The following is a 16,938-nucleotide window of genomic DNA, read 5'->3' as shown; positions in this document are numbered from 1 at the left end:
GACTTTGTACATTAGTTTGGTCATTTCTGAAAATGAGAATCAACAGTATTAATCATACTCATAGTTGTATTATAAAAATTAACGTTATTTTAGGTACTTTGCAAATATACTTTGTATTTATTATACTAGTTTAGTATGTGAATAGATGTATCCTAGGAAAGTTATCTAAGAAGTGAATTTATATTTCTTTTATAAAATCAGAACTTTTCCCTTTGGGGGAAAATTCTTCAATATGTTGAATCGAAAACTTTTGGAAAGGAAAGAGTTAAGATAATTGTCAAATCTGTGGCATGCTGTATGAGATACTTCTGGCCATGTTTTTTGCATCATTTTTATAACTTTGCAGCATTCCCAGATATCTGCTTTTGCATTCTCCTTTCCTTTCCTTTCCCCTTCCTTTTTCAAATCATGGGAATTTTTCTTGTGTCTGGGAACTGTTTCATTTAACATCTGTAATTCTCAGAACTTCTGTCTGCCCTTCTATTTTTATCTGGGAATTTATAATGTCTAATAGAGAAAAGCTGCACTTTGCTACTGCAATCTGAAAATTCCTTAAGATCAAGTTATCTAGTTGTATGAACAAATTAGTGTCCTATGTTATTGATCCTTAATTTAAAAATTTGGTGAAACAAATTTATATAAAGTGAATGATATTATAATGATCCTATAGTGGTTATTTCAACGTAATAATTACTGACATTAATGAGGGTAAAGATCATCTACCCACCAAAAGCAGTGTACTTGGAGACACAAAGCAAACTTCTTACTTTGGATTAGGTTTTAGTTGGGTGAGATCCGTAATTGTAATTTTAAGTGTAGGTAAATTTGGAAGTAAAAAAAAGATAAATTCTTAATTCATTTTTGAATTGAGGCAAATCCTTTTAACCATTGAGCATTTGCATTCAGATTGTTCAATTCCTTTTAAAATTTGTAAAGCATTTTTGTTTTTTGTTATTGTTGTGCTACAGTGACTTCTCGATCACTTATGAAGAAAACTTAGTACATTTGACACAGCCTTCATAAATGGATTTCTAGTCAACGTTCCAATAACCTTGCCAATTTCCATTCCATTTTGAGCTCTTCAGTCTTGGGAAAGAAAATTGAGAGAGCTGACGGAAAAAATGGTCATGTTATAACCTGCAGTATTTTATCTTTTAAGTTTTTGGTCTGTGCAGAACTGTAAGTGAGTGTCTCGATTACTTATTTAAAAGTATTATGTTTGTCTGTTTCAGCACATCCTTTTGAAACTATGCTAAAGCCTTTATTAAGGTATCAGTCTGGTCTCGGTGGGGATGCAGTTGAGAATCACATGAGGAAAAAACTCTATGAAAATGGCGTGAACCAGTCTCTACAGAGTAATTTTGCTATCATGGTCAAGGTAAGGTGACATATAACTTGGGCTTAGGTTTTACGTAGATATAAATTGCATAACTCCACAAATAGCTGTCTCTCAAGTAGTTGAAATTTTAAAGTAACTGCATTTCTAACCCGTATAAATGACTTTTTGTTCTAATTATTATCATTCCCTTTCATTGCTTATCTTAATCTTTGTATTTATGAAAAAAAAATTTTTAAATCTAACACTCAAGTACACAAGCTAGGATCAAGGGCCTTTTCTCTATTCTAAATGAAAAATATAAAGAAAATTAGTAACTGTGGGAATTTGTCATGGGTGAGTGTGATAAATGGTTAATATTGAAGATGTGTAGGGATGCTTTATTTTTGTGAGCTAGGTGTTTGCTCAAGGAATAAAACAAGAAAATGGTAAAAGCTGTTAATTGCCTCATTAAGTATGTATGCTGATTCCCTTAAAAATTTCTGTACATCAAGCATTTATATATTTGGGGTGCTTTTTGATACTTTCAGTTTAGCTAATTGACCTTGACAACTTCAGAAAAAACATTGTATTTGGAGGCAGAACACTTGGGTTGAAATCCTGGCTCTCTCACTTGATAGATGTGTTTAACTCTCTGGATTCAGTTCCCCGGGGGTGTGGAACTAGATGACATTGAAGAACCCTGATAGCTCTGAGTTTTTTAACTTCATTAGGTTTCCCTTGGCTTTGGATTTTATATTTACATTACTTACATTGATTTTTAGCAGTTGACCCATACCCCAACTGCTCTGCCCATCTACTCAGCTTTGCTGCATAAAATAATAGTGTATTACTGACTTTAGTACTATTTCTATCACCAGTATGTGCTTATATGTGTTCTTTCCATATGCTCTCTTTTCATTCTTTCCAGGGCCTATTGATTTACAGTCATGTGCACTGCCTATTTTTTTCCTGGGGCAGAAAGGTCACATTTGATGTGACCCATGAAGCATACCATATTTTTAGCATCAGCAAAGCAGGACCCCAAAGATCCACAGAGCTGAAAAAGCCTGACCTTTTTTCCAAATGGAGCCTGCATCTTCAAAGTTGGGCCTGGGGATGAAATTTGTACCATGTAACTCTGTTGAACCACTAGGAAAACACAGGGCGTTCCCTAAATTCTACTTCAGTTACAGTTACCCATGACTACCACAAGGAAGTGAAAAAATGGAAAAATGGTCCCAATCAATCAATAATCATATATCAAAAAGTTTATAGTAGCACTTTTGTAGTAACAAAGACCTGGAAACTGGATGGAGGCCCATTTGGAATCACAAATTATGAAATACAAATAATTGAATGTAGTGGACAGGGATTTGATTAGGACTTTTGAACAATTTTTTTCCCCCAGTCCAGATTTTGAGTAGATAATAGAGACAGCAAGGTATTAAGGTCTTAAACAAAGTAAAAAGAAGCATCCACATGCTGTTACCCCTTTATGTAGTATGTAGAAGTTCTTCAAGCTTGCCAAAATTAGAGAGAGGAAAGGATTGGTCAAATCCCTTAAAATAAGCCAAAACACACTTCTCTGGGAAATGAATTGAGACAGGAGACAGCTTTGGGAAGTGACTGTCAACAGGAAAGTGAGGTACAGAAGAAGAATCCAGCCATGGAAAGGGAATCGTTCTTCATTTCTCTGGCAGGGGGAAGGGAATTCCTCCCCCAACCCCATCAGCCATGGTGTCTTTACTCACCTGGTAGGAGACACTGCACCCAGCCACCCTTCAGATTCAGAAAGCCCAGGAAAGACAATGAAGGCGTGAAGTTTGAGGAGCTTTGTGAGTCAGGAGAGGCCATTGATGGTTGAGCTGCAGAGAACAGTTCCAGGGAGCCCTGCAGAGACACAGCTCAAAGACACTCCAAGGAAAGAAAAGGCAGCACTGGGGTCCTGCACTGTCAGAAGTATAAGGACCGAGCTGCCTCTGTTCGCTTTGTGCTGGTGTCTTCTCTATATAATCCCTCTTCCCACTGATATGGTGTATTTGTAGTAGAGGGTACTCTACACTTAGAGGAAGAATGATTTATTACTACAATTTCAGTAAATACCTTTGCTTTGAGCTGATTGTTTCTGCTGGCTGACTGTGAAAGGTAAATACCCTGAGAGCCCAGGAGCTGTAATTTTAGGAATGCTGACTCAGAGTACCTTGAGGCCCTGGGAGCTGAACCTTAGGGAGCTCAGTCTTCAAGTATAAAACAGGATGCTCCCTACATAGAAGGTGCTACATGAACAGCGTTGTATAGTAGCAGATGGCAGCTAGGAGGAATTTAGAGAAACATGGAAAGTTGATATAAACTACTGCAGAGCCAGATAAGCAGAACCAGAAGAATGGTTGGCCCATAACTATAATAATGTTAATGAAAAGTTCACTCACTGAAAGCAGTCCAGCTCCAAGTAACTGAAAATCTGTAATGGCCCAGAGAGCTTTCAGCAGAGTGGGGAGGGTTTTGGAGTCATTTCGCCTACCTTGTCAAACTAATGCATCACCAGTTATTGTTACTTTTATTTAATTCAAACGGGGATGGGGAGAGAAGATAATATTACCAAGAGGTACCAATAAAATTTATTTTAAAAATTTTCAGGAGGAGATGATCCTAATAGTTTTTCTCTTCTGTTTTCAGCTTTCAGAAGAATTATTAGGAAAGTGGCTCTCATACCCAGAATCTCAGCATGTGCCTCTTTGCCAACACATGCTTGGCTATGCCATGAAGGCTGTTACACAAATGGCTTTGGGTAGTAGTTTTGAAGATGATCAAGAGGTTGTTCGCTTTCGGAAGAATCATAGCACAGTAAGTATACGGTAAAATGCAGCCTTGTTTTATGTCTGTGTAGATAGGAAATGTTTCTTATTTTACCTCAGTGTAGACAGAGGAATGTTCTCAAGTTCTGTTGTACAGAAAATCACTGTGTTCATTAAAGGGAAATGGGGGGCAGGGAAGGTGGGGAGAAACGAACCAAATTGCTTTGTCCTTTTGTGCAGAAAAGAACAATTCAAACCACCCCCCTCCCCAATCTTCTTTACATTCATATTTTAAAATGCAAAATTGAGGGTAACTTTTAAAACTTAGCAGGTACCTAACTTTGTTTCTGAACAAAGTGAATTACCTTGGATGTTCTGAATTTAGTCTAAATAGATAGCGTCCAGGTCAAATACAGTTTAGGTCTTTTCTCAGACTTCTTTTGACATCTGTAGTTTTTGACCCTGTCAGCCATCTCCCCTTCTTCCCTTGGCTTCTGGACACAACTCTTTCTTGTGTCCCTCATATCTTTCTACCGGTTCCTTTTCACTCTCTGCTGGAACATCTTCTTCCCACCTACTAAATATGTGCATTTTTGAAGGTCTTGTCTTCCTAAGTCTTCTCTTTTCTCCTTGTACTCTTTCCTTTGGTGATCTCATTAGATCCCATTGGTTAATTTATCATCTCTGTGTGGTAAGTTCTCAAATCTACATAGCTCGTCCTATCACTCTCCTAAACTCTAAACCCACAATGCCTGGATGTACTGTTGACAACTCAAACTCATCTAATCTGAAATAGAACTTGTCTTTCATCGCAGATTTCCTCCTTCAGAATTGTCCATTTCTCTTGAACTGGGCCATCCTTCTAGTCATCCAGGTTATTTTTTAAATGCCTGCTACGAACTAAGCACTGATAGACATAGGGATAGAAAGGAACAAAACATACCCTGCCTTCGAGGAACTTCCTTTCTGTGGGGAGAGATATATCGAGAACCCAAAGTAGTAAATATGAAATATGTACAAAGGAAACTCAAATTAATTTCATTTCAAAAAGAGCATTAGCAATTGTGGGTCATGAGAGCAGACCCCAAAACCTAAAAAAGCTTTAAAAATAAATTTATTTGGTCATTTGGCAGAGGAGAGCCAACTGGATATTCATTACACTGATCATGGGTACACACAGTTGGAAAGGTCAGCTTGTAAACGAGGTTGATGAGATGGATATCAGTAAATGTAACCATTCAGTGAAATTTGGGTGGACCCAAAGCAAGACGTGGGTGTGATGACACAAAACATAAATACTCTGAGTGGGTCCAGAACGTGGGGACCAAAATTCCTTGTAGCTTTCTCCTGCATTCCTAGATAGTTGTTGAGGTCAGGAAGATATTCTGGGTACAAACAATCTCTAGTCACAGGTAATTGGATTCAAACAGCTTACTAATCAGTAAGTTTTCCAAATATAATAAAGCATTTCCCCACACAACTGAGGAGATCAGAATAGGCCTCCAAAATAGGGATTCTAAGAGGGGAGGAGGGAGAACCATCTAGGCATTAGCACAGCTTATGAAGAGAGAAGGGAAAGGGAGCAGTGCATAGGCCACTTTGGTTGCAACATGAGAGTGTGAAAGATAGTAGCATGCAAGTAGCCTGAAAAAGACTGGAACCTGGTTTGTGACATTTTAAAATGCCAAACAGATGAATTTGTTTTTTATTCTAGAGGCATTTGGGAACCAGTATAAAGGCTGGTCTTCCTTAAGAGCCTGTGACTTCCCTACTAGACTGTAAGCAGGAGAATTGAAATTCTTTTCTCTGTAGCTTTTGACTAGGGTGAGGAGGGAAACTACGGTTGTCTTCAGAACTCCCCTACCTTTGCCCCTCCCCACTCTTTGTTGTTGTTTTTAGTCATTTTCAGTCATGTCTTAACTGTCCATGACCCTTTTTGGGGTTTTCTTGTCAAAGATACTAGAGTAGTTTGCCATTTCCTTCATCAACTCATTTTACAGATGATGAAACTGAGTCAAAGAGGGTTAAGAGACATGCCCAGTGTCACACAGCTAATAAGTGTCTGAGGCCAGATTTGAATTCACAAAGATGAGTCCTCCTGACTCCAGGCCCAGCACTCTATCCACTGTGCCACCTAGCTGCCCTTTCCCCAGTCCTATTCCCCAAGAAATGCTTATTTAATATTTTATTTGTTCCCAATTACATGTAAAAACAATTTTAACATTCTTTTTTTTTTCAGATTTTGAGTTCCAAATTCTCTCCCTCCCTCCCCACTACCCCCCTTGTTGAGAAGGCAAGCAATTTTACATAGGTTATACATGTGTAGAACACATTTCCATGTAAGTTAGGCTGTGAAAGAAAACACACAGACAAAAAAAAGCCCTTGAAAAATAAAACAAAGAAAAAGTATCTTTGATCTACATTCAGGCTCTACCAGTTCTCACTCTGGAAATGGACAGCACCTTTCGTCATAAGTCCTTCAGAGTTGTCTTGGATCGTTGTGTTGTTGAGAATAGCTACGTTATTCATACAATATTGCTGTTACTGTATACAGTCTTCTCCTGGTTCTGCTTATTTCACTTTGCATTAGTTCATGTAAGTCTTTCCATGTTTTTCTGAGAGCATCCTGCTCATCATTTCTTAAAACACAATAATATTCCATCACAATCATATATAACAGCATGTTCAGCCATTCCCCAATTGATGGGCTTTCCCTCAATTTCTTATTCTTTGCCTAAAAGAGCTTCTATAAATATTTTTGTATACATAGATCTTTTTCCTTTTTATTTTTTATCTCTTTGGGATGCAGACCTAGTAGTGGTATTGCTTGGTCAAAGGGTATGCATGGTTTTATACTCCTTTGGGCATAGTTCCAAATTGCTCTCTAGAATGGTTGGCTCATTTCACAACTCCACCAACAATGAATTAGTGTTCCAATTTTCCCACTTCTCCAGTATTTATAATTTTCCTGTTTTGTCATGTTAAGAAATGCTTAGTCTTAAAACAAGGATCTGATTATGTCATCCCATACTCGGAAAGTCTTCAGTGGTTTCCTGTTGCCTTTAGGACAAAATACCTAATCCCCAGCCTGGCATTTAAAGTCTGGCCTTGACACATGTTGCTCGCCTTCACTCACTGTGCATTCTAGTATGACTGGCCTTTTAGCTCTCCCCCTTTGTGACATTCCATCTTATGCCGTCCTGCCTTTGCAAGTCTGGAGTCCCCTTATTTGTTGTCTACTTGTTATGAAATCTCTAATCTCCTTTGAAGTACATCTTTGGTGCTACCTCCTCCAAGAGGCCTTTCCTGTTTGCCCTTCTCCAGCACTCTCTCCCTCTTGAAATTACATTGTGATTCTTTGTATATGCTTGCTTCGATACAGTTGGTATTCTTCCAGTAGAAAGACCCTTGAAGGCAGGGACTGTTTTGTTTTTCTCTTGATATCCCCAGGATGTAGTACCGTGCTTGGCACACAGTAGATGCCTAATAAATATTTATTGAATTGAAAGACATACATGTGATTAGGACAGGTACTAAACCAATTGGAAACTAGGAAATTAATTGAAATCTGTTTCCTTTGAATACATGGAGTGTTCATTCACTGTTTTTTTATTCTGTCTCATCATTAAGTGAACTGTTACTTGCTTTGAATTTTAGTTGTGCTTTTTCTTATTTACTTTCTGTCATTGAGAAGACACGCTTTGTCTTCTTCAATCACTGGCTTAGCAGTCCAGTTACTGTGTACTGACTACATTCAGCACAGCCCATCCCACGCCTCAGCTTCATATACTCCCAGGTGTTTTATACATTGACAGTGTAGTGAGTGTTTTTAGTGATGATCCGAATCTTTTATTGTCACTGCTGCTTCTTCCCCCCACTCCTGCTCCCGCTTTTGCTGGATCTTTGGCTTCAAAAGATAGTATCTATGAGGAAAAGGCTTTATGTTGAAAGTAGTTGAAATTATGTATAGAAAAGAGAATTCGTGATTATGTATAGATTTCCTTCATAGCTCATCCCCAATATCATAAATATTTGAGAGTTCATTTTATTCTATTTGAAGAGCAGCTTAACTGAGATTTAAAATATATTTGCAAGTTTTTTCACAAGCAACTTGATCCTGTTTTGCCTTAAGCCGACTTTGTTTATAACTTAGTTTTCTCTTTGTCAGGTGTGGTCTGAGATTGGGAAGGGTTTCCTGGATGGGTCACTTGACAAAAGTACAACCCGGAAAAAGCAGTATGAAGAAGGTAGGTTTGTTTCTTTGATTCTCAGATGCATTTCCAGTGACCAGATGAAATTACACTGAACAAATACCAATTGTAGTTTATACTCCATCTGTGACATTAGGCACAGTATTAAATTAGAGCCTTTACACAAAATAATGTTACTTTAGATGTAGAAGAACCTTCACATTGCCAGAGCACTCCCTCCTTTAATTACACATTGAGAGGTCAAAAAAAAATTGGTAGTTTTTCTCTTTCATATGCATCACTGACCTGTGTGTTCTTTCCATGAGAAGTGTCTGTTTTATGATTCACAAATCAAATGTGTAATTATTTTATATCTATTGGTATCTGTATGCTAGACATAACTGATATGTGGGTGGGACAAGGGCTGGAATGACAAATTCCCCTTGAATAATTGGTTCTGTCTCTGTTTTCTTGGGTAAGTCACATAACTACTATACATCTCAGTTTCCTCATCTGTAAGATCAACTATAAAATGAGGGGCGTTGAATAAGATGACCCCTAAGATTCAACATACAAAAAGAGACACAATATTTTGACATGGCCAATTAAGGAATTTATTTTGCTGACTTATATATATTTGCTTTTCTTTTTTTTTTTCAATTAGAGTGGAGGTAGCAGGGAAAGAAAAAATTCTATTAATTGGAAAAAACAGTTAGTTTTAAAATTTATAAAGGAACTTATAGGTATGGGGGAAAAAATGCAAGATGACCCTTAGGATCCCTTCCAGCTCTTATTTGTGATCCCAATTTGATCTGAATTTAGACATAACAAATTTAGCTATCTGGTTCTTGTTGGTTACTGCCCTTTAATATTTTATCAAAAGGGTATTTAAAAATTTCTTTTCTAATTTTTATTGATAAACTTTTGTTTTTAAATCACTTTCACTTCCAAGTATATCCCTCTCTCTTACCCCAAATCCATCCCTGTAACAGAGGTTAAAAAGAAAAGAGGATAACACAGTTCAGCAAAACCAACAGACTTGTTAGCTGTGTCTGACAAGATATGCAGTATTCCAAATCAGTCCCCTCCACCTCTGTAAAGAAGGGAAGGAGGTGCATTTTGTCATCTCTTCCCTTGGGAAAGGTTGGTCATTATAAATACATAATATATAATTTGGTTTTTGTTTGTTTATATTGTTAAAGTCATTGTATTATTTTCTAGATTCTGCTTCTCTTTGCATCAGTTCTTATGTCCTCTCATGCCTTTCTGAACTTTTTCTGTTTATCTTTTCTTATGGCACAGTAATATTTCATTAATTCATGTACCAAACTTAAGTTATTCCCTAATCAGTGGGTATCTACTTTATTTCCAATTCTTTGGTACCACAAAAGCAGTTGCTATAAGTATTTTGGAGTATGTGGGACCTTTCTCTCTGTCTTTTACCTCCATAGGGCATATGGCTACCATTGAGATCTGGGACAGAGAGAGTGATATATCAGTCACTCTTTTTTAATCATTTCTCCAAAACGATTTACAGAATGATTGGAACAGTCCACAGGTATATGAGTGTGCTTCTCTTTCTACTTTTCCCTATTTCTGTCTTTTGATATCCTTGTCATTTCGCTGCGTATGAGATGAAACATGAAGGGTTTTTTTGATACACATTTTTCTTATTAGTGATTTGGAAAAATCTTTTACATACTTGTAAATAATTTGTAATTCTTTTGGGAGTTGTTTGTTCCTGTCCTTTAACCACTTATCCATTAGGGAATTGCTTTTGGTGTTATGTTTTTTGGTTAATCGAATGTCAGAAATGTATCTAAGTTATTTGATGAAAAGATTTTCTTTCCCCCCACTCCCCAGCTGACAGCTTTCCTTATTCTCTTCACACTGATTTTGTTCATGTGCTCTTCAGTATTTACACTTATACCTGCATAGGCCTAGTCCAAAATGGTAGAAGATGTGTTCAAAACAATGACTCCCTTACAGAAATAGGTCTAATTCTCACTTTGAGTGTTGGTCCCAATTTTCCAAACCATGTGCCTCTTTGTAGTTAACTAAATTTGTCCTCAAAAAACAGACTCATTAGGGGCGGAGCCAAGATGGCGGTTGGAAAGCAGGGACTAGCGTGAGCTCCCCGCCAAGGCCCTCCAAAAACCTATAAAAAATGGCTCTGAACCAATTCTAGAACCGCAGAACCCACAAAATAGCAGAGGGAAGCAGGGCTGCAGCCTAGGACAGCCTGGATGGTTGCTGGGTGAGGTCTATCGCGTACGGAGCTGGGAACAGAGCAGAGCAGAGCCCAGTGTGAGCCATGCGGACCAACCAGACCAAGAGCCGGGCAGAGCGGGCCCTAGTGCCCTGAATCAGTGAGCCACAGACTTCTCATCCCACAAACACCAAAGAGAATAGAGAAGGTTAGTGGGAAAAGCTGCTGGGGACAGGGTGATAGAGTTCAGCCATGGACCGGGGGGCAGCGGAGGTGGGACAGCTACAGAACTACAGCTGCAGTTGCTTTTGGCCCCAGGCCCACCTGGTAGGAGGAATTAAGTGGCGGATCAGAGCAGGAGTGCTGAAGATCTGAGTCCAGTCTGGGTTGGGGGTTCTTGGGGAAGGAGGAGTGCTGGTGTGGCAGAGCTGGCTGTAATAGCTCTGAAAACAACAACACATCCCCTCAAGCTTGGAACAAAGTACTCTTTACTCTACAAGCAGTCATATCCCACTGAAAAACTCAAGGGTCAAGTAAGTTGGCTGGGAATGTGGCCAGGCAGCGAAAACGCAACCAGATTCAGTCTCAGACTTTGGAATCTTTCTTTGCTGACAAAGAAGACCAAACCATACAGCCAGAAGAAGTTAACAAAGTCAAAGAGCCTACAACAAAAGCCTCCAAGAAAAACATAAACTCGTCTCAGACCATGGAAGAACTCAAAAAGGATTTGGAAAAGCAAGTTAGAGAAGTAGAGGAAAAATTGGGAAGAGAAATGAGAAGGATGCGAGAAAACCATGAAAAACAAGTCAATGACTTGCTAAAGGAGACCTCAAAAAATACTGAAAAATATACTGAAGAAAATAAACACCTTAAAAATAGACTAACTCAAATAAAAGAGCTCCAAAAAGCCAACGAGGAGAAGAATGCCTTGAAAGGCAGAGTTAGCTAAATGGAAAAGGAGGTCCAAAAGACCACTGAAGAAAATACTACCTTAAAAATGAGATTGGAGCAAGTGGAAGCTAGTGACTTTATGAGAAATCAAGATATTATAAAACAGAACCAAAGGAATGAAAAAATGGAAGACAATGTGAAATATCTCATTGGAAAAACCACTGACCTGGAAAATAGATCCAGGAGAGATAATTTTAAAATTATTGGACTACCCGAAAGCCATGATCAAAAAAAGAGCCTAGATATCATCTTTCAAGAAATTATCAAGGAGAACTGCCCTGATACTCTAGAGCCAGAGGGTAGAATAGAAATGGAAAGAATCCACAGATCATCTCCTCAAAAAGACCCCCAAAATAAATCTCCTAGGAATATTGTCGTCAAATTCCAGAGCTCCCAGATCAAGGAGAAAGTACTGCAAGCAGCCAGAAAGAAACAATTTGACTATTGTGGAAACACAATCATAATAATCCAAGATCTAGCAGCTTCTACATTAAGCAATCTAAGGGCTTAGAATATGATATTCTGGAGGTCAGTGGAGCTAGGATTAAAACCAAGAATCACCTACCCAGCAAAACTGAATATCATGCTCCAAGGCAAAATATGGACTTTCAATAAAATAGAGGACTTTCAAGCTTTCTCAGTGAAAAGACCAGGGCTGAGTAGAAAATTTGACTTTCAAACACAAGAATCAAGAGAAGCATGAAAAAGTAATCAAGAAAAAGAAATTGCAAGGGACTTAACTGAAGTTGAACTGTTTTGTTTACATTCCTACATGGAAAGATGATATGTATGATTCATGAGACCTCAGTATTAGGGTAGCTGAAAGGAATATGCATATATATATATATATGTATATATGTGTATGTATATGTGTGTGTGTGTGTGTGTGTGTATAGAGAGAGAGAGAGACGGCGAGGGCACAGGGTGAGTAGAAGATGAAGGGATGATATCTAAAAGAAATAAAATCAAATTAAGGGATGAGAGAGGAATATATTGAGAGAGGGAGAAAGGGAGAGATAGAATGGGGTAAATTATCTCGCATAAAAGTGGCAAGAAAAAGCAGTTCTGTAGGAAGGGAAGAGAAGGCAGGTGAGGGGGAATGAGAGAATCTTGCTTTCTTCAGGTTTGACCTGAGGAGGGAATACCATACACACTCAATTGGGTATCTTACCCCACAGGAAAGAAGGAGGAAGAAGATTTAAAAAAGGGGGGATGATAGAAGAGAAGGCAGATGGGGGAGGAGGTAATCAAAAACAAACACTTTCGAAAAGGGACAGGGTCAAGGGAGAAAATTGGATAAAGGGGGATAGGCTAGGAAGGAGCAAAATATAGTTAGTCTTTCACAACATGAGTATTGTGGAAGGGTTTTACATAATGATACGCATGTGGCCTATGTTGAATTGCTTGACTTGTTAGGGGGAGGGTGGGTGGGAAGGGAAGAGGGGAGAGAATTTGGAACTCAAAGTTTTAAAATCAGATGTTCAAAAAAAAAAGTTTTTGGCATGCAACTAAAAAATAAGATACACAGGCAATGGGGCGTAGAAATTTATCTTGCCCTACAAGAAAGGAAGGGGAAAAGGGATGGAAGGGGAGTGGGGTGACAGAAGGGAGCACTGACTGGGAAACAGGGCCACCAGAATATACGCCATCTTGGAGTAGGGGGGAGGGTAGAAATGGGGAGAAAATTTGTAATTCAAACTCTTGTGAAAATCAATGCTGAAAACTAAATAAATAAACTAATTTAGGGAATTAAAAAAACTGACTCATTGTGTTGCTAGGGCTAGACATGAAGGTTTTTCAACATGGTAGAACCTTCCCAAGCTTATGGTGTGGCATCATGAACTTAAAGAACCTAGGGTTGCTTCCCATAACATTGATGATATAGCAATTTATGATCAAAGCAAAAGTAGCACTGTTTATTATTGCAGAAAGTCAGAAACAAAACGTGTTGCTGAACTGTTGGGGGTAGTAGAATATTCTGTGGTATATGAAAGTAATAGAATATCATTACATCAAGAGGGATATGAAGAATTCAGAAAAACATGGGAAAACTTAAATTGATGCAGAATGAAGAAGGTAAAGTCAAAAGAGCACTGTACATCACTTCAGTAAGTGAATAGATACATGACTAAAAGGCAATAAAAGTTAGGTCATACATGGAAACAGTGTTGCTGCAGCATTATTAAAATTGTATCATGCATTGTTCTTTTCTGTCAACAACTAGCAAACTATGAAAGTGGAAAGTGTCATGTTTCACCAGTGTTGCATAAATGTTTCAGGGGAATTTACTTTGTGGGTGATGGTTGGGAAATATCTTTTGTATCAAAACACAATTTATCAATCAAGCAGCAAATAAATAGATTTTATCCCTAAAACCTTTGTTGAATTAAATTTAATTGAAAATCACTTCTTTGTATCTCTTCTTAAGCATTAATGGAAATAGAATCAGTTTTCAAAAAAGTCATAAAGGAACGAAGAGGAAGAAGCTTCAATCAACATGTCTTCATAGACTCCTTGTTACAAGGGAACCTGAATGACAAGCAGGTAATTCTATTTCTCTTTATTATATACTTATGTGTGTGTAGCTTAATCTCCCCATTATACTACAAACTCTTTGAAGGCAGAGACCGTATTTCATTTATATTTATCTCCCAGTCCCTAGCTCAGGTGTTTAGTAAGTATTTATTAAAGGAACTAATAATTGAAGTTATTATGTATTTACCAGATTATCAGCAACTAAATAGCCATATGTAGCTGTGCTTTTCTATCCTGTAACTGACACACAAGCTTTTGTTGTTACATTTTCATGATCCAGGACAGAATTGAAACGATTCAGTTCTTGCCATGAGACAATGTTGTGAGAGTCTGAGGACTCTGAAATGGGCCTGTCCTCGGAGAAAAAGGAAAGTCATTGGTTCTGAACTGTAGGTGCACAGCTCAGTCTGACGACCTGTCTTTTCACTTGCTGATCCCTGTGAATGACTGTACTGCCCTAGTTTCTGCACTATTTGCTTTCATAGCAGAGAATTGACAGATTATTCCAGATGCTATTTCTATAAGGGAACACAAATATGATTTACATCCTGTGGGCCATTTCTCAGACTGAGTGGACATGTCAGAAAAGTATAAAGACTTTATACATAAGGAAAAGAACCAAATTACTCTAAGGCCAGCAAGACTGTATCAGTACAGCTCATAATATACTTTTTTTTTTTTTAACCTTGAGGCAGTCAGGGTTAAGTGACCTGCCCCAGCGTCACACCTATGATAAACTAGGTACTTACTGCTTCAAGTAAGGCAACACAGTATTTAGGCAAGGTGTTTTTTTTTTTTTTTGCTTCATTATAACTGTATTTATTTTATTAAAAACATAAACTCAGTCCGTCCATGAGATCCTATTCCAAAATTTCAGCACTGCTCAGGGGTTAACCCTTGGTTCTCAAAGGCCGTGTAGCAAAGTATAATGTCACCGTGTTCTTCTGGACTGCAAAGGTTCTGAGTACATGACCACTGGTCTACTGTTGTTGGTATCCAAAGTGTGACGAGGCGTGGGCCAATAAATGATGAATTCTTTGTCCACAGCAATCATTGAAGCAGCAAAAGTACCAGATTTTCCCCAGTTTGGTGCAGTGCCCTTTTGCTTTCACAGTGATGATCCTTGTCATGTCTCATAGGTGTAGGTATACCCTGGACTTAGTCCTAGAACCTCTTCTCTTTTCTCTATATGCTCTCAACATTGCTCCCATTAGAATGTGAGCTTCTTGAAAGTAGCAACTTTATTGCTTTTTTTTTTTTGTCTCTGCAGCTCTTTGCACGTAGTAGGCGCTTAATAAATGCCGTTTTAATCATCCATTCATTTATTCTCTCGCTTGGTGACATCACCACTCATAGGTTCAGTTCAGACAACTTCCAGGGCTCTGTATTCAGTCCTACATACTCTCGGCATTTTTGTCACTCCTCACGTACAACATTTCATCTTTCATTTCTGGATTGATTTCTTTACCTCAGCCTCTTGAAATCCCTGGATTCTTTTGGTTCTTAACACAAATACTACCCTCCCACATGAGGCTTTTCCTGGTCCTCCTTCCCCTACAGCCAGCTGCTTGCACCTTTCCCTCCCTTCCACTTTATACCTGCTTTATATGTGTTTTGGATATTCCTATATATGTACATGTTGTTTCCTCCATTAAAATGGAAGCTGTTTGAGGGCAGGTACTTTTTGAATTTGTCTTTGTATTTCCTGGGCCCAGGATGGTTCTTAATAAAGAGCAAGTGCTTAATAAATATTTGTGAATTGATTGACTTCATCATTAGTGTAGTTGAAGGTAGGTGATTCAAAAGAAAGAATCCAAAAATATCTCAGAAGGCTAGAATTATGGACTGAGTCTAATAATATGAATGTTTTATACTTGGGTTCAAAATATACCAGTTTCAGAAAATGTGATAGAGGAGTCATAGGTGGCAATTTTTGTGAAGAAACATAGGGGTTTCAGCGAATTTCAAACTCAGTCTGAAAGATGCATATGGCACGACATGACCACTCAAAATTCTAGTGATATCCTACCTTGTATTGAGAAGCCTCATGTCCAGAACAAAGGAAGTCATTATTTCACTCTATATTCTGATGGCATTAGGGCTCATCTAGAGTTCTGTGTTGCATGAGAGGCACCACATTTTAGGAAGTAACTAGACAAGTGGGAGAGGATCAGTTCAATGAACTTGAAGGAGCTGAGAATGTTTGGAGTAGAGAAGGCTTGGAGGGGACCGTGATGGCTGTGTTCAGATACTAGGAAGGCTGTCATGTGGAAGAGCTTGGTTCTGCTTGGCCCTACAGAGACATAAAATGGCAAAAAGCTGCAGAGGCAAATTTGGACTTGATGTAAGGAAGAACTTATGATTTGATCTTTTCAAAAGGCTACATCAGGATGTCACTAAGATCCTTCCAGCAGAGGCCGAATGACTCTGTTAGTGATTTTTGTGGGGAAGATTCTTGTTTAGGCATGGGTTGGCCTATATCAGGGGTTCTTCACCTGAGGTCCATGAACTTGCTTTTTTGGATACTTTGATAACTGTATTTCAGTATAATTAGTTTCTTTTGTAATTCTTGGTAGCTTTATTCTATATATTTTTAAAAGTTATTCTGAAAAGGGGTCCGTGGGCATCATCCGACTGCCAAAGGGGTCCATGACTCCTGGTCTAGTAGACGACCTCTTAAAGTCCCTTCTAGATCTTACTTTCTATGAAGATACTCAGAATTTCTGAGAAGTAGAAGAAGCAGGGAATTTTCCTTAGGATAGCTTCTAATCTCAATGAAAGTCATCTGCTGTAAGTATAGGAGTTGGAAGTGAGTGGGAACAGTCATTATGGGAAATGAAATAGGCAGGCAATAAGAAAGTTTGTCAAACAGCAATGAGTGCCCATCTGAGATTATCTAGCAAATTTATCGTTGGTAATATCAGTGCAGTTTTATGATTT

At 38.3% G+C, this 16,938-nt stretch overlaps 1 protein-coding gene across 1 annotated transcript in view; it reads left to right on the top strand.

The window, feature by feature from the left end:
- LOC118846132 (cytochrome P450 20A1) overlaps positions 1-16,938 on the top strand; it is a 41,920-nt gene that overhangs the window by 7,303 nt on the left and 17,679 nt on the right. Inside the window, exons 4-7 of the mRNA XM_036754369.1 lie at positions 1,233-1,378; positions 3,995-4,162; positions 8,282-8,360; positions 13,892-14,007. Of these exons, the coding sequence (XP_036610264.1) occupies positions 1,233-1,378; positions 3,995-4,162; positions 8,282-8,360; positions 13,892-14,007 (509 nt within the window). The remainder of the gene's footprint in view (positions 1-1,232; positions 1,379-3,994; positions 4,163-8,281; positions 8,361-13,891; positions 14,008-16,938) is intronic.

This window comes from Trichosurus vulpecula, chromosome 4 (assembly GCF_011100635.1).
Source record: "Trichosurus vulpecula isolate mTriVul1 chromosome 4, mTriVul1.pri, whole genome shotgun sequence".
Lineage (NCBI taxonomy): Eukaryota > Metazoa > Chordata > Mammalia > Diprotodontia > Phalangeridae > Trichosurus > Trichosurus vulpecula.
Note: the sequence above shows the minus strand (reverse complement) of the source record. Positions and strands in the feature narration are given on the sequence as shown.